This window comes from Heterocephalus glaber, unplaced genomic scaffold (genome assembly GCF_053883595.1).
Source record: "Heterocephalus glaber isolate CG9 unplaced genomic scaffold, H.glaber_assembly_v1.0 deba00001428, whole genome shotgun sequence".
Classification (NCBI taxonomy): domain Eukaryota; kingdom Metazoa; phylum Chordata; class Mammalia; order Rodentia; family Bathyergidae; genus Heterocephalus; species Heterocephalus glaber.
In genome coordinates this window covers 27171862-27189477 of record NW_028258293.1, presented here as the reverse complement: position 1 = coordinate 27189477, position 17616 = coordinate 27171862, and the positions used below count along the sequence as shown (strand labels likewise).

Sequence of the window (17616 nt, the reverse complement as noted above, 5' to 3'; positions counted from 1 at the left end):
CTGGGTCACCTCCTCCAGCCTGTTGTGGCGGAAGAAAGGGGAGGGAATAGGGGGGAGGAAATATAAGATCTTCCTCGGTCCCTCCCTGGAGGACAGGGTAAAGTGGCGCGGTTGGCTTGGTTTTGGTTTGTTTTTTATCCGCGCGCTTTTTAGGAGCCTTTTTTTTGGCCGTCAGGATTAACTCCGGTTGTTGTTGTTGTGAAGGCAAAAAGAGCTTAACCCATGGGGGCGGGTTAGAAACCAGAAATTTTTAAACGGCGATGTAGGGTATCTGATCGGGGGGGAGGATGGCTTTACGAACTTTGTGAATTATCTGCAAATCAAAAGTTTTTTCGGGGGGCCATCCTACCCCGAGGGAGGGTCACTCTGAGCCACAGAGGGTGATGAACTTAGTCTTTTTAATTTTTAAACTTAAGTTATGAGCGCTCTCTCTAACTTTTTTGAAATGGTCTGTTACAAGGGAAAGAGGGGTAGTCACAGTCTGTCTTATCGTCTCGGTCTAAGTCAGCACAAACAGACACACAAACGCAACAGAGAAGCACAAGGTGAGACAAAACCGTCCTCTGCGGGATCGGAGGCAATGTAAATGGGACGACGGCCTCCTGCCGTGCCGCGGGAGCGACCCGCACCGTCCCTCTAGGAGTCTCACTGACCTGTACTCTTGGGGCACTCCGTCCCCACCAGTGGAATCTGGAACGTCTTTCAGGATCTCGGGTCGGCGGCCCTTGCAGCGCGTCCGCCTAGACCGTCTGTCGACCTTTTTAGAAAATAGGCCCAGACTTTACAAGCACAAAAAAAAAAACACTCACCAGCCGGCGTTGACCCTCCGGTACGGGAGTCCTGAAGGTCTTGGGATCCCGGACGAGCCCCCAAATGTTGTGTCTAGATCGCGATGTCTCAAAGACCACCAGGAGACCGTTTCTGATGTAAGCACACGAGGGTCGTTTATTTAAGCTTAAGCAGGGACTCTCAATTGTCACTGACGCAGCGGATCGAGATTGAGAGCCCCAAGCCTCGAAACTAGCAGGGTTTTTATTGAGTATACAACAAGCTTTGGTTGTTAGTAGCCAGGTGATTGGTTAATATTAAATACATATGAAGTGTAGGGTTTTGATTGGTTAGGCTTAGGGGGGGTTAAGGGGGTTACGTATAGATTTTTGCAAGGGAGAAGGGGGCAAAGGTTAGTGGTTGACTGTCATAAGCTGATGGTTAGCAGATCTACTGACTAATGGTCACATCTATCTTTTGTGGGCAGTTAGCCATTAACTGCTTATCTTATAGATAGTGTGTCCGGAATGTCTTTTCTGAGTACACAGATGGCTGGGTAATAAACTTAGGAATTTTGAGTGGATAAGCACAAATTTGAGAGAACAAAGGAGACAGCTCCAAAATGGAGTCACTCTGGCTCTACAGTGACATCACCGGCTCCTCCATTCCCTAGTCACTACCTCACTCAACCCCACCTCAACCCCTACAAACCCCACCCCAGTCTCTATAAAAGACTCTCCCTGCCCCAGCCATATTGCTTTTGTCTCTCCTTTGTTCAGAGACAGCCCAGCAGATCTATTTCCCTAATAAAGGCTTGTTGTGACCTGGTCTGGTCTTGGTTTTCGGCCCTTTTACCTGACACTGAGAGGAACAAAATCTTTATCTGCATAGTTCCTCATTGTTCTAGGATTTTCCCTGCTTCTGCCCTCTGAGTCAAATGTTACATTTGTTTCTCCTGATGTACTGAATTCTCTGTCCTGAGTCATCTGTTATATTTGTTTCTCCCAATGTACTGAATAAAGGTTTGGCAAGCTCTGGGGCTTTTGTTTTTGCAACCCAGAGCGTCATTGATCAGCTCAGCTTCTTCTCTAAGTCTCATTTTTTCAAGTTCTTTTGTTGGTACATTTTAGGTATTCAATTCATTTACATCTATCATTGGGTGTTTGTACCTGTACATGATATATCTTTGTTCTTATCTTTTTATCTAGTAAATTGATTTGCCTTGTGCTGTCACGGCTTGCAGGAGGCTAGGACTTACTGCATAGGTTCTAGTAAGGTCCCCTTTCCTTGTTACCTTACATTTGAGGTTTAGACAAAGTCAATACCATGAACCAGGGGGCTCATCTGCAGAGAGGTGATAGTAGATGCTACTATAGTTGGGTGTCTTTTGAGTGGAGATTGCTGAAAGAAAAGAAGAGAATCAAAGCCTGGGGGTAGCACTCCCATGGGGTGGCACTGAAGACAGAGGAGGGGAGAATTTTAGGTTAACAGAAGTAGATATTGTGCTGTGAATTTAAAAGAATTAAAAAGGTACTACAATATGTTATGGTTTATATGTAGATGTCCCTCCCCCTCCAGAACCTCATGTGCTCATAGGCAGGGCTTTTTGAAGGTGATTAGGTTATGGAGACTTATAGCTGTCTTGCTGTTAGGAGGTGGGGTCTTGTCAAAAGAGGTGGCTCACTGGGGATGTAGCCTGCAAGGTTTCATCTCCCTTCCCTGCTCCTCTCTTGATCTCTCTGCTTCCTGTACACTATTTTATGAGCAATTCTCCTCTAACATGACTCTGTGCCATTGCCATCCTGCCTTGAAGTTAGCCAACCATGCACTTAAATGAACCTCTCCTCCTTTAAATTTCAAGTATCAGGTATTGTTCCTCAGTGACAAGAAAGTGACTAAGACAAATGAAAGAACAACAACAGAAGAGTGGGCCTGGAACTATACTCTGACATTAGATGTCTTAAGTTTACCCTGTGTAAGTCACAAAGCGAACCTGAGGCAATCACACAGGAGGGAAAAATTATTGACACAAACTCACAGAATTGTCAAAAAGCCTTGGTCTTATGATCTACATCCCTGGGACACATTCATGAAGGATATTTTATTCAGAAGAATTCATGGACAGGACAGGGAAGGTAGCCACACAGATTACCCTATATACACAGATCTCAAGGTAGTTTTATAAAGCACTTGGAGAGTATAAAATCATCTTGTAATACTACTGAATGACTGCCACGAGAGTGTTCTTAGAAGGCCTCGCTGGAAGAAATACAGAGATAATTTCCCTAAAGAAACCTACATAGTGACTCCCCACAGGAAGACACCATGAGAAATAGGCCAGTGTGTTCCAGTTCTGTTGATTTCTGTTCTTTCGGTTTATTGAAAATTAAGGCATGAAAATCTTATATCTCATCAGATAGAGAAGTTGAAACTACTGTTATTTTCAATTTAACTTGTACCCAAAAGAGCACACATTGGCCTAGAAACCTCCCTTCGGCAATCACTCTTCTTCCTGCCTCAACTCAGGCAGATTAAACATCCTGGCTTCTCCTTCTGTATCTTGGATGGGCCATGCAGAGATGGTTTGTGTATATTTCTACAAAGGGTCAGTAAGGTGAGGCACCCATTTTGTGCTAGACTTAGAGCTTTGTGGATCACCACTAGAGAAAGTAATCCTGAAGTGGAGACATGTTTCTGATTACATTATTTGAACATGTTTATCAAGCCTGCACTTCATGAAGCATAAAGTAGCCAGTATTTTTCAATTAAATGAGTCAATAATTTTATTTTTGCTAAGATCAACTTTGTCATTCCTGTTATTTGTAACTGAGACCTAAATAATATGATTTTTACTTTTTCTTCCTGATTCAGATTTTTTAGTCTATCTTTCATTGCAAGTTTGCCAATGATGTCTTTCTAAACCATAAATGCAATAACATTAGTATCTCACTTAAATACTTCTCCATATTTTTTAGTAATTACTAAATTAAGTCCACATTTTCTTAAGTGTTATTTTTGTTTTTTCAGTTCATGGGGTTGAACTCAGGACCTTGTGCTTGTGAGGAAGGTGCAGTGCCACCGAGCTAAATCCCTGGGCCCCTTAGATCATATATGAAGTCTCATGTCACTGTCAGAGCACTCGTCTGGTACTTCCCTCCCCTTCTCTTAAACTCTAGTTTTATGTGCTCTTTCATTTTAAAGGGTTGCATTTGTTTTTTTCTCTAAATTCATCCTTTTATCATGCTAGTTTAATCTTTCATTTTAATGGTTTGTTTTATCCTCCAGTTGGTAATTTTGTATTGTGAACTCATCTTCAACAGAGGTGTTTTTCCCTATGGAAGCTTTATATGTAAGGTTATAGACACTTCTTTTGATGGTTATATTTTAACTATTGTGAGTGTTTGGGGGATAGAACTATCATTTATATTGGCTTCTTTGCTTGGAGTTCTTTCACAGTGGGAATAATTGTAAGTTTTGACTATACCTAGTCATGAAACATAGAGTGCTTCTTGATAATGACTATTTTCTACCCATGCACTGTCTTAATGGCAGAAAATTTCCTTTTGCTTTTCTAGGAGGTTCATATTATGGAAGCCTTTTGAAGCTCTAGTATTACGAAAGGCTTTCTGTTCCAAATACCTCTTGCCTTGGTTGGCCAAAGACCATGTTCTCTGTTCTCTGTAGGCATTAAAATCCTACACCTTGGGCTCTAGGGTTAACAATGCTTGTCTGATACCCCCAGGGCTACAGCAATATCAGAGCCTCGTAACTCTCTAGCTCTGAGCTCCTTCTTTATTTCTGCCATGTGACATTCTCTGTTCTTCTTTTTCTTCTTGTTCTTGTTCAATAAGTAATGCTTAGTGACCAGATCACATTTCTCTACTTTAAAAAAAAAATTTTCCAAAAGAAATGTGAAAGGCTTTCTCAAGTGTTTCAGTTAAATCAAAAACATTACATATGTGTTGAACCCTAATCTACTGGAATCTTTTCAATAAGGCAAAAAGAACAATTTTGTGATGTTTATTCTTGATAATTGATGTTGATTTAATGAAATCATCAATTTTTCCCTAAAGGCTTGTATACTACATAATTTAAAGTCTATAATTAGATCAAAATTGATGTCATATTTAATAATCGATAGTTTCTGGAATTTATTCTCTTTTTTTGAATTCAGAAACAAAATGCTTCCATGTTTCACTGCTGCTTAATACCACTGATGTGACAGAAATGACAGTGCTCTGGCAGTGAGGAGATAGATCATGGTTTTGCCCCAGATTTGCCCCTAGCTCATTGAGTAACCTCAAGAAAGTTGCTTGACTCATTTGTAAAAATTTGGAGTTTGGACTATGACCTTTAAAAGTGCTTCCTACTTATTTTCTTTAATATATTTACTCTTTTGATAATACAATACATATATTCTTTTGATTTAATATAGTCTTATGATGAATTGCTTCCTTTATTAATAATATGTGTACCACAATGAAAACCAGTTCAATATCCAGGTTATTTCATTTCCTCTCCTTCTTCCTTAAAAATATCTTTACTGAACTATAATTTGCATACCATAAAATTCATTCAGGGTAGCACTGAGTGGCTTCTGGCATTTTAACAGAGTTGTTCAACAATGACCACAATCTAAGTTTAGAACACTTTCAACCCTTGTTCTTAAATGGACTCAAGCAGCTTACTCAGGGGTCTGTACATGCTGGAAGGATAAAGATTCCCTTCTTTTTTTTTTTTTCAAGGAACAAATTTGAAGTTTAAAGTTTCCTAGAATCAAATTATAATGGAACTACAATATACCAAAACCTATGGGGCACAACAAAAACGCTTCTAAGAGCAAAGTTTAAACTGTGAATGCCCACATTAGAAAAAGAGCAGTGCATAATAAATAACATAAAGATGCATATGAAAGTCCTAAAAACTGAACAGTAATCCAAATCCAAAATTGGAGAAGGAAATATATTATAAAGATCAGAGCAGGAATTAATGAAATTGAGACATACAAAAGGAAAAACAATAAAAAGGACCAATGAATCACAGCTGATTCTTTGAAATGGCAAACCCAATTGGTAAATACTTAGCCTAACTTACCAAAAGTGGAAAGAAAATATTTACATCAATGGAATTAAAAATGAAAAAGATAAAATTACCATAATCATTGCAGAAATCCAGAGGATTATAAGAAACTTTTTGAAATCAAATATTCCAATATATTGGAGAATCTAGAAGAATTGAATAAATTAATGCACACATAAGAATTACAAAAAATTAACCAAGAAGGTAGAAAAACCCTGAACAAACAGTTAAAAGGTGACAAAATCGAGGCAGTAATAAAATCCATCCCAATTAACAAAAACCCAGCGTTTTATCTTGACTTCCAGGAAGATCTACTGCCAACATTCAAACTCTTCCATGAGATTGAAAGGAAGAGAACATTGCAATATCATTTCTTAAATCTAACATTTCTATGACACCAAAACAGACAAAATTACAGGCTAATATCATTAATGAGTGTAGTTGTGAAAATCATCACAAAGATGCTTGTAGCTACATTGTGTTTTTTTGGTACCAGGGATCAAACTCAGGACCTTGCACTTGGGAGGCAGCCACAGTGCCACTGAGCTAAATCCTCAGCCTCACAAAGATGCTTGTAAACAAAATACAACAAATCATTGAAAAGATCACTCAACATATGTAAATCAACAAATGTAAAATACCACGTAAACAGACGGGCAAAAGTCACATAATCACTTCAATAGGTGCAGAAAAGGCCTCTGACAAAATCCAAACATCCCTTTGTGATAAAAAAAAAAACAAACCTTGATGAAAATATCTATACAAAGATCTTTACCTCAAACTGATAGAAGCCATTTAGGACAAACCTACTGTCAATATTTTAGCATTTTAGTTTTCAGAGCTCTGAATTTTTCATATTTATTTCTTTACGTTGCCTTATCATCCCTGTCTTGGAATTCTTGCTTACTGACTGTAACTGCCAAAGTTTTATTTATCTTTTGTCTTCTTGGTTTTTTGAGACAGGGTCACATTTTGTAGTTCAGGCTGTCAATGTACTGACCGTTGTCCAGGCTGGTCTCAAACTCTCAACCATCCTCCTGCCTCGGCCTCCTGAGTCTTGGGGTTACAGGCATGAACCACCATGCCCAGCTGTTGTCAAGGTTTTATAGCATTAAATAGTCTTGTGTAATTGTTCTGTCCCTTGGTTAATGTTTAATTTCAAAGTGAAGTTTTTATTTCATTCTACTTTGTTTAATTCAATGTTTCATAGTAGCTGTGACATTTTTCCTTTTTTATTCACCTTTTGCTTTCTATTCTTATACTACTGTATTTTACTATAGAATCTGTGATTCTCTCCGACTTTATCCTGGTAGGCTAGGCCAGAAATGCACCCTTTCTTTCCTTCACTCCACAAAATGTCAATCTCCTACTTGCAGAAACATATGGATATGCTACTTTGTATATTAATCAAAGAACGTGTGAAAGTGAAAGATTATCCTGGGCTCTCTGGGTGACAGACTGGAGATGTGACAGTATAAGCAGAGGTTAGAGTGATGCTCCTTGAAGAAAGGGAAGAATAGATGAGGATTGCATGCAGCTTCTGAAACCTAGAAACCTCTGCCCCTGGAAAATGATAACCACAGAGAGAAGTGATAGGGTAAAGGAGGCTGAAGGAGGATAAGCCACTGCCTGGGAGTCATGGTAATTAATTACTAGAGAAGAAACAGTTTGACCTTAAAAGATGCGGTATGTTCTACACACAATGGAAGGTAAAATAACGCTGTCTCAGAGTTCAAACTCTACAGGACACAGAAGTTCCAAAAGACAGACTGGGGGCTGGCACAAAATCATGAAGCATGAGACTGTCAGCCACAAGAACAGAATTCCTAGTCCCGGGCGCAGCGCGAGCAGCCTGGCGGCGCGGACCCAGGCGCGGACGTGGAGACGCAGCGGCCGGGGCCGGGCATGGGGCGGCCGGAGGGCGCCTTGGGCGGGCGGCCTGACTTGGCGGCAGGATGCGCTCCGAGGGCGCGGCCCCCGGGCCGACAGCGCCGCTGTGCGGGGCTCTGAGCCTGGTGCTGGGCGCGCTGCTGGGCAGAGGTGAGCGGGGCGCGGGTGCGGAGGGAAGGGGACCCAAAAGCGGGCGCGGAGAGAGCCCCACAGCCGATGCGGTGGGAACCGCGTCGGGCCGTGTCCACCCAGCGCGCCTCTGCGGAAGGCAGGACGGGTGGGCCCGGGGCTGGGAAAGTTAGCCAGGTCCGGACCCCCCAGCCCACCCAGAGCACCCCGTCCTGAGAGCTGCTGCGGGCGAGGGGGCGTGGCTGGGCACTGGGCGCTGTCCGGGCCCCGGGCGCCCGCCGGCCCGCACCGTCACGACTGGAGCTGTGTGTTGTAGTCCTGCGCCCCTCTCCTCCGCGCTGTGCGCGCCGCATCAGCTCAGGCGAAGCGGCTTGGGGTGCGGGACGCAGACCCGGCCCTCGGCGTTCCCTTTCGGCAACCACCGGGTCCCAGGACCCACGCTGCTTCGTCGCGCCCCTCGCCGGGACCCCAGGGGCTCTCCGCAGGGGCCCCAAATGTGGGCCCCTGTGTTTGGGGGCGCGCGAGGGGAGGCCAGTGCTGGTCTTGCTCCCGAAGGGCCTCCCCCAGCTGAGTCCCTGGAGAGCTTCCCCTGGGTCGCCTCGCCCGAGCCGCAAGGATGACGACTCTGCCTGGGGTTTGAGGCATGCATGCGCGGGACCTGAATTGGGGCGCCCAGAGGCCCTCCACAGGTCCTGTTGTCCTCACCACCGCCACTCCGAGGCTACGCCTGGGGGCAGGGCGGGAGGGGCGGTCCTTGTGGAGCCTAGGAGCAGCTGCCCGGGCCGGGCGCGGTCGGGCAGCGCGGGGAGCGGTGTCGCCTAGCTGACGCCGCGCTGGCTGGGGTCTCGGTCGGGTGAAGGCCGAATGCGCGCGTGTGTCCTGAGCCTCCGTGCAGCAGGGCGGGCTGCGCACAGCCGGGGACTCTGATTGAGCAGAGAAACCTCAAACCCATCCGACGCAAACCGCGATCTCCCTCCCAACTGGAGCTCCGGGCTGGGCTGGAAATGCATAGGGAGAGACAAGTTGCCAATTGGTGTTAAAAAGTAGGGCTTGCTTTTCAGAAGTCTTTATGCACCGTCTGAGATTGCAGAGAAATCTGCCTCCCTGGAGGGGCCGCCTCCCGCCCCGGGCAAGTGTGTGTTGTGGACTCGTAAGGTGGCTTCTCCGCGTGTGGGCTGCTGTTTTGTTTAAAAGCAAAAACGTCCAGGAGCCGCTGCCTGGAATCTGCTGTTGGCCCTTGGAGGGTTTTCAGGGCTCAGCTTCCTGGTAGTAAAGTGTCCATTTGAAATCCCTTCCCAGTGTAGCTCCCCCTGATGCTAAACTGACTCAGTGACTGGGAAACACTGGTCGGGGGGCAGCCCTCCTGCTGGTCCTCAGTCCTCCAGAGGAAGTAATCCCGGGAGGAAGGAAGCTGAATGAATGTGCCTCTCCAAAAAAAAAAAAAAAAAAAAAAAGAACAGAATTCCTGATGAAGACCAGGTTTGGTGTAGTCAAAACTGAGTCTCTCTCCCAGCTATCATGGAAGTGAAGGAGAAGAGTGGCAAAGGAGACAGGTTGGATTGGGAAGATACATGAGAATGTACACAGTAGCAGGAGAAATTTAATAAGTGCTGGAATTGTTTGGATTTATGAGGTACTCTCAAATATGCACCTCTATTATAATATGTATCTGACGTGTATTTCCAAATAACTTCAATAGTAATACTATGATGTAATATTTACTAATTTCCATGATAGAAGCATGGTTCTAAGCCTAATCCTCTCTGGTCCTGCCATATCCTTGGGGTTGGGAAGATTCAGAAGTACAGTATCCCTAGACACATCAAAGGATTTCCTTTGTTTAATCAATATCATCTATTACACTTTGGGTATGAAAGTTCAAGTCAGTGACAGATGAACGTAAGCAATAGATTAAGCAATCCTGGAGTGCTGTGAATACTGGTGGGGTCCTGGAACACAGTGGATGTCATCAATAGGTCGTAGAACCCTGCTGAGGCCTTAGTGATAACTGGTATCATACCAACCAGGGTATCATACTGAGCCTTACAAAGGACAGTGATCTAGTGAACAGATAGTGTCTTATTTGCTTTTGGCGGGGGTGGGGTGGGGGGAGGGTAATACATTTAATTTCTTATCTTTACTAATAATTCTCTGAGAACAGTCTCAGACTCTTACTTGATATCAGCAATTCTGCGAAGAGTTGAACCATGAAACATAAAGAGAAGAAAAAACACCAGCAGAAGAAACCCTTAAAACAACCTGTGAAAAAGTCAAGGGGTACAAGAGGTATGTATTAGCATATTCTCGAGGAATAGGGAACCAGGAACTGACTTCTAAAAACAGGGAAAAGAGTGGACTTCTAGTTTGTGGTGGAGGACCTGAGGAGAGAAAGATGAAGAAAAGAAGTGACCGAAACAGGGAAGGAGAGAGATATGTATGCCTTCACAAAGGCTCATGTAGTCTGGGAGTAAAGGGAAGGTTCAGATGATCCAGGTCTTGTCACTGTGCCTTAGGTTTGGGGCTGCCAATTCAGTCACTCTGGGTCACTCTCATCCTTCATCCAGACTATTTTTTTTCTTTAAAAAATGTGTTTTCTGCCATTTGACTTCTTCCTAAGGGCACCGGGAAAGTAAATGAAATTTAAGTTTTCATAGTACTTTTTCCCTTTTGATGAAGAAACTGGTTCATAGAACTGAAGAAAACATTTTTTAAAATAAGTTGAAATGGTGTACAAAAATGACTGTGAAGTCACAAATAATTATTTACTCAGGAGTAAAAAGCTAGTTTTGTTTCAGACTATGAAGATATGTCTCCAGAACTTTAAAATTAATTTTACTGGTACAGTGTAGGTATACATAATGATCATATTCATCACAGGCAATTTGTACCTGTACATAATATATCTTGATTTTTTTCCCATTCCCCTCCCCTGCCTTCAACCCTTCTTCCCCTCCTTACTTACAGAGCTTTATTACCATTTTATCTTTCTTTTCTCATATTATTTCTTTTCCCTTTCTTCTTCCTTTCCTCCTTCCACCTCACTAGTTCCTCTTTTGTACAATTTCTTCCTATTTCACAATATTTATAGTACATTTTGGTCCTTGTTTCCACTTTCAGTTTCTCGCACTAGAGAGACAATGTGATGTTTATACCTTTGTGTCCATTTCACTTAAGAGTATGCTCTCAAGGTGCATCCATTTACCTAGAAATGTTTTGAGTTTAACCTGCTTTATGGCTGAGTAGTATCTCATTATATAAAAATGCCACATCTTTTTTATTCATTCATCAGTTGATGGGCATTTTGGTTGTTTCCAAAATTTAGGTATTACAAACTATAGCGCCACAGACATAGGTGCACATATATATGGCTGCAGTATGATGCTTTTAGTTCTTTTGCAAAGATACCCAGAAAGGGAATAGCTGGGTCAAATGAGACTTCTAATCCTAGTTTTGTTTTGTTTTGTTTTTCTAATCCTAGTTTTTTGAGGAATCTCCACACCGATTTCCACAGTGGTTACATGCCCACTAACAGAGGAAAAGGGTTCCTTTTTCCCCACAGCCCTACCAACATTTGTTGTTGGTTCATTCCTTAATAATAGCCATTCTTTCCAGGACTTCTTTGTGAAATGTAAGAAATACACATGCACACACATAAACATGCATGTACCATTTAACCATGAATTATGAAATAAGAGATAATATTTGGCTATTTATGGAAAAATTAGAAACTAGCAGTTGTGTTACCTTGGAGATTAACAGTAAACAAATAGCTATTATGAGGGAGGACCTCCATTCAGTGGTGGGCGGGGACAGATTGGAGCCACACCCAACATTCCAAAGAGTAGCTCACATTTTTGAGAACAGTCTGATACTTCAATAGATTTTCAGATTTCTTTTTTTTCTGTTGGTCCTTTGTACAGAGGCCCAGAGGAGTGTTCTTGTCTTTATTTCACTTTCAGTTACATCAGTATATATTCAAACATGTCAAGTGTAAGCCATGAAATATGAAAAGCACATACCCATACTTACTCATACACACAAAAAATACAAAAATAAACCAAAGCATGATAAATACTATCATCTAACATAATTGTCCACTTACTGTATACCAAGTCTGATTATTTGCCTCTCAAAAACACCTTACAACCTGACTTCACTAGAAGATTCCAAGCTCTAATAACTACTACACATAGAATCAACTGCTAGCATGTTGATGAGCAGGTCAACAGGACAGTTGCCCTCAGTGAACTAATTCATGGGCTGAGAAAAATACTGTCATCATTAACACATCTTTCGCAGAGACCCAGGGCTAGTCGACTGGAAAAGCAGAGTACATGGAGAGAGACAGAGGCTTCTATGGCCACAGAAGTGGCATTTGTCACTTTTCATTTTCTTTGGTAGGAAATACAATCAAGCTCAATAACTAGAATACAGTGTTCTGTCCAATTTGAAAGGTGGAAGCAAGCAGTTTCTGCACCAATGAAACTTTGTGCAAATGTAATGATCTGTAACAAGTATTGACAAAATAAATACTGCTCTACATTTAAAATTTTACTAATAGGAGCCGTATTGTTTACCCTTGAGGATGGAGGCAAAGTGTATTCAGTGAACATGTAAATAGTAAACTTATTATATGTTTTATAATAGATACACATAAACACCAAAATAGAACTGTATCTTTTTTATTTCATTTCTCAGGAAAGTTGGATTTACAAGATGTTCTGCAGGGTAGAGCCAAGGTACTGGCCCATACTCAAGGCCACAAAGTGGCGGACAGTTCTTCCTCACCCTCAGAGGACTTCTCTTATAAAGACAAATTCTTGGATGCAGGTATGGAAGGGGAGTACAGAAGGGGAGCTGGGGTCTAGGAATATCTCAGAATTAAGTTGAATAGTTCTGAACATCAGTTGATACAAGGGTACTCAGCCAGAAAGAAACTGAAAATAGTCAGCAGTGGAAGCAATAAATGTCAAAGGGAAAACACAAGAGAGGGCTTCAGGAAGCCCAGGATCATTGGAGGACTGGGCCCTGCTCAGGACATAGTAGGAGAGTGCCCGGGAGGATAAGAGTACGATCAGAGTCACATAGGAACAGTATGTCAGTAGGAACTAGGGAAAAGCATGGTAGACTGTCAGGAAAGAAGAAGCCCAGAATAATAGGGTCCTCAAAAGATCTTACTTAAAACACATTAAAAAGATAGCCAGTCCGAGAACACAGCACATCCACTTATTGTCCTAGCCAATATTCACACATGTGTTCCTACACAAACCCATCTGCATTGCTTATTTTTCTCATTTTCTTATAATCTTTCACATGCACATGAATTCAGTAGTTTCACTTTTTGACCCTACCATGCAAATAGTAATAATTACTCTGACTTCTAGATGACCTTAGAAGCCAGGAGCCAGTCAGGAGATAAATTTGTGTAAATAGAAGTGCAAAATATATACTTTTTGTCTGGATCATTTTTGCTCATCCTTATATTTATGAATGTTATCCATGTGGCATATGATTACAGTGTATATTGTCATTACTCCCTATATTCCATTACATGGAGAAAAAATTTATTCATTGATTATACTTTGCTGGGCATTATGAACAGGAACAGGAACATAAGAAGATCATGAATATTTAATTTCTTCAAACACAAAAATTTACCAAATCTTTTGTTTGAGATTGAGAATCTCTAGGAAGTAAGATGTAGACAAAGTATGAAATATGTAGAAGGTGGCAAGCAATATGAAACAGTACCAAGTTTGAGGGGCATAAGGCACCCTGAGGGCAGGATCCCTGTAGAAACACAGAGGACTGAAGTGCAGCAGTTCCTGCCCAAGTAAGACAACACTGTTCAAGACGCAGTAAGTATTCCTGGGAGAGGACGCTGGACAAGATGGCTTTGGAGAATAGCAGAGGGTGAGCAGAATGGAATCAGCTATTTCAGGTATAATCTCTTGATTACTCTGCTCCCATTTTACAGACAAGTTCATTCTCAAAGGTCTGAGGTAGAACAGAGGTGGAGCAGACCCTGTTTGTTCAACAACTGAATAAATGACCACTTTTCTCCAAAACTGCCCAGGTTCTGTTTCCAAAACTCACCATGTTCATTTTTCTACCTCCCAAAAGTTTATTTGAAAAATGAAGGGTGAAGGGGTAAGGGAAAAACTACCCAACCCCATTCACTTCCTTTACATACATGAAAGGTCTGCAGGGAAGAGGGATGAACACTGACTCCTCTGGGGAGGGGCAGATAGGAAATCTGCCTTCTAGAGGAGGACAGAGTTCCTCAGCACACATTTTCATGTGAACACTGGGGCCACTGTGGGTGAGGCAGGTGATGTGCAGGAGGTGGGATCAGAGTCTTCCCCCTCAGATCAGTGTATAAACTCAGCTCACACTCACATGTCACACTCCTTTGTACTAAGTACAGACCATTTCTCCTCCTTTTTATCTTTCTCATAAATATCTCCTCTCTCCCTATTTTCCCAGTATCAGCGTTACATAGGTACAGCCTTATGCCCACATTCCAGAAGTCATTCTCAGACTCACCCACCATTTTACACCTTAATCCTGTAAATAACTTCATATCACCTGACACAGATAAACTATTACCTCACATGGATAACCTGTTTTAATTTCATAATGCTACTAGTAGACAAAATACTAGAAAACTCTTGTGCCCTTCTAATATGTATATGTTCTCACACAAAAGTCACTTCTTCCACCACGCCTTCAGCCCTTCACAGAGCTGCATGTGCTGAGGTCATAAACACTTCCTCCAACATGTAAGGCTATTTATTGTCACACCATCTACCAATATTCACAATGAAATCACATGTGCTATCTCATACAGTATCAGACACACACACGCACACAGACACAGCACTATCTGCTTTTGCCAGTACCAGACAGTCACCAAAGGTATACCAGAATATATGTCTGTATACATACATATACAGACTCTGCCCCAAAAATGTATACACACTTCAGGAAAAGAAAAACTTGTATAAATATTTTAATACTGCATTTATTGAGATATAATGAGATTAATGCAAGTTATCTTTGGGCACTACAATTACAAGAGGTGCTCAAAGTTGAGCCCATTAGCAGAGAACTGCTGCTTGGGTGACCTTGGTCATTGAGATTGCTACATATTTGTTTTCAATTTCTTCCCTAAGAGCTGACAATGTAGTGGATTTCCTGCAATCTACAACATCCTCTATGGTGCCCCATATTTGAGTAATTGAAAAACATACTATTTTTCTTTTCCTGAAGTGTGTATACACTTTTTGGCAGACTCTGTATATGTATGTATACACGCACACATGTACATGTCTATATACGTGTGTGTATGTACGTATATAATTTATAGTAGTTGCCTTACACGACTCATTTTCCACATAGGATTACAAAGCATGTACATTACATGACACAAACCACACACAAAATATGACCCCACCCCAGGACATTTTCATGGCCATCTTATCTCATTATTTTTGAAGCTTTCTTTTCCAAATACCAACATACTACCTCAATATGTTCCAGGTCCTGGATCCTGCAAGAGGCTTTTAAATCAAGATTTGATGGAGAAGGAGAATTTCTCCTCCATGGCACATTCTCATTTACCTTCCTCCTTGGCCAATAACCCCCTAGAGTCTGCAACATCTACTGAAAAGAAAAGAGTCCTGAATGTCTACTGTCAGCCTGTCCCAATGAAAAGGGGTACGGCTTCCTTGGGGGATACAGAAGATGATTTGGAGCCCCCCACAAAGATGACAAGAATAGCAAGAATGACCTTTCCTGAGAAGATCCCTTCAAAAGCCAGCCTCTCTTCTGTGTGCCTAAGAGATGTCCTAACTGACAGTGAAAATGGCCTGCCCGGGGAAGGGCAAGAGGAAAGGGAAGAGGCTGAGAATCTGGCCCGGGATTCGGTGCTGGAGGACCTGTAAAGTGGCTTCAGGTGCGTGGGCTGCGACCAGGTCTTCCTTCCCCAATATGCGGATGCTTAAGAAACAGCTGGAGGATGGGGTTGAGGGTGGTGCTTCATGCCTTAGTCTTGCATTTGCCAAACTAAGGAACAAAATGAAGCAAAGCGAGAGAATCACAGAGGGGGAGGATGGGAATATGACAACATCTGGAGGTGATATGGAGACACTTGTGATGTTCTTGTTACTTGTGGCTTTTTGTTTCTTCTTTTACTATTATAATAAATAGAAATTAAATCATATGTTTCCGGAAGTAATAAATTAGAGACAATAACACAAGAGGACACCAGAAAACTTTTCCATCCACAAAATAGCAGAAAAAATAAGCATCTTCACAAGCTAAGCCTTTGGTTAGTTTTTTTCTTTCCATCTCTGTTCTCTCACCCACATCAGCCTGCTGTTTCCAGAATGGGTCTCAAGGTTTGTATTTACCTTTGGTTTATTATTTATTTTCATTAGTACATGTTGGTAGTGCATAAAGTTTACAGACCTGGGGAGCAATTGGTACAGGTACGTAACACATCTTACACTTCCTTTTTATCATCCCCTTTCCCTCTCCTCCCACCCCCACCCTCTCCGTCTTTTGGTCTTTTCCCTGTTTAGAAAGATTTATCCCTCTTCTTCCTATCATCTATCTTTATTTTGCTCTTTATTTATACTTTGGGTTTCTCATACAAAAAAAAAATCCATGTGATATGTAAGCTTATGTGTCTGATTTATCTCACTGAACATTATGGTCTCAAGATGCTTTAATTTTTTTTTTACAAATGACTCAAGTTTATCATTCCTTATGGTAGAGTAGTACTCAATTGTGTTTAAAAGCCACATTTAATTTATCTATTCTTCTGTTGATGGACATATGGGCTACTTCCAATGTTTAGCTATTATGAATTGTGTTGCTGTATACATGGGTCTGCATGGGTCACTGTAATGTCTTTGACTCTTTGCGAAGACATCTAGAAGGGGAATAGCTGGATCAAGTAGAATTTCTAGTTTCAGTTTTGTGAGGAATCTCCATACTAGTTTTCAGCCCACTTGTCTCTGCCGGATATAGGCCACAGGCCAGGGGTTCATGTGGGCTGTTAGATTCAATGTCGTTTGTCATAGAAAAAGATTCCCTTCTTTCAACTGTTTTTTCCATTACTAGGATGTGTTGTCCATTCAGAAGCACAGCTAGTACTTAGAGTAGCACTAGTTTGCTTAGGATGAATACAAGCTTTTGTAAATGCCTACCGTCCTTTGCATGTATTCACCCAATACTATTTCTCAGTATTCTCCCAGGTTGGCAGAAATTACATGACTTTTGCAGTAACCTAAAAAATGGAATCTTGTTACTAAATTACTTTTCTTCATTCTTCAATAAAAACACACTTATATTTCTGAATTTGTGGATTAATATTTCTTAAACCTACTATATACCAGACTCTGGGGGCTCAAGGATGAATAAAATGGGCAGAGTTCAATTGTTGGGGCACTTACAGTTTAGTCTGGGGAGCAGACAAGCAGGAAACCATGATTTAACAATATAATTTCAGATAGAGATAAGCACTGTGAGGAAAGTTAAATAGGGTCATGTGCTATTGTGACCAAGCAGTTTATAATTATATAATTCAGAAACATATTCATATCTATTATCTCAGACAGCTGTTTGCAACCTCTCTGTGACATACAAAAGGCACATGTTATTATAATTACCATTTGATTTGACACGTGAGAAATGAAGGTACAGAGAGGTTGAATGACTTAAAAAAAGTCACACAGCCAGTGA

The 17616-nt window shown here is 41.7% G+C and overlaps 1 protein-coding gene across 4 annotated transcripts; it reads left to right on the top strand.

Moving 5' to 3' along the window:
* Positions 1–321: 321 nt before the first annotated feature.
* LOC147828032 (uncharacterized) lies at positions 322–16013 on the top strand. Of its 4 annotated transcripts, none has more exons than XM_087211878.1 (4): positions 322–926; positions 10028–10152; positions 12565–12696; positions 15409–16013. In XM_087211878.1, exons 2-4 carry the CDS (start codon positions 10074–10076, stop codon positions 15810–15812), a joined length of 615 nt encoding a protein of 204 aa, XP_087068004.1. In that variant the 5' UTR covers positions 322–926; positions 10028–10073; the 3' UTR covers positions 15813–16013. The 4 variants fall into 4 exon arrangements, with proteins under 4 accessions (XP_087068004.1, XP_087068005.1, XP_087068002.1 ...); XM_087211879.1 differs by lacking the exon at positions 322–926 and adding an exon at positions 7296–7887 and having other exon boundaries at positions 10052–10152; XM_087211876.1 differs by lacking the exon at positions 322–926 and adding an exon at positions 7302–7887.
* Positions 16014–17616: the final 1603 nt, after the last annotated feature.

Coding starts and splice junctions, on each gene's coding strand:
- LOC147828032 (XM_087211878.1), top strand. CDS start 10,074: ATGAAACATAAAGAGAAGAAAAAACACCAGCAGAAGAAACCCTTAAAA. Junction 10,153..12,564: donor AAAGTCAAGGGGTACAAGAG/GTATGTATTAGC, acceptor TTCATTTCTCAG/GAAAGTTGGATTTACAAGAT. Junction 12,697..15,408: donor AGACAAATTCTTGGATGCAG/GTATGGAAGGGG, acceptor AATATGTTCCAG/GTCCTGGATCCTGCAAGAGG.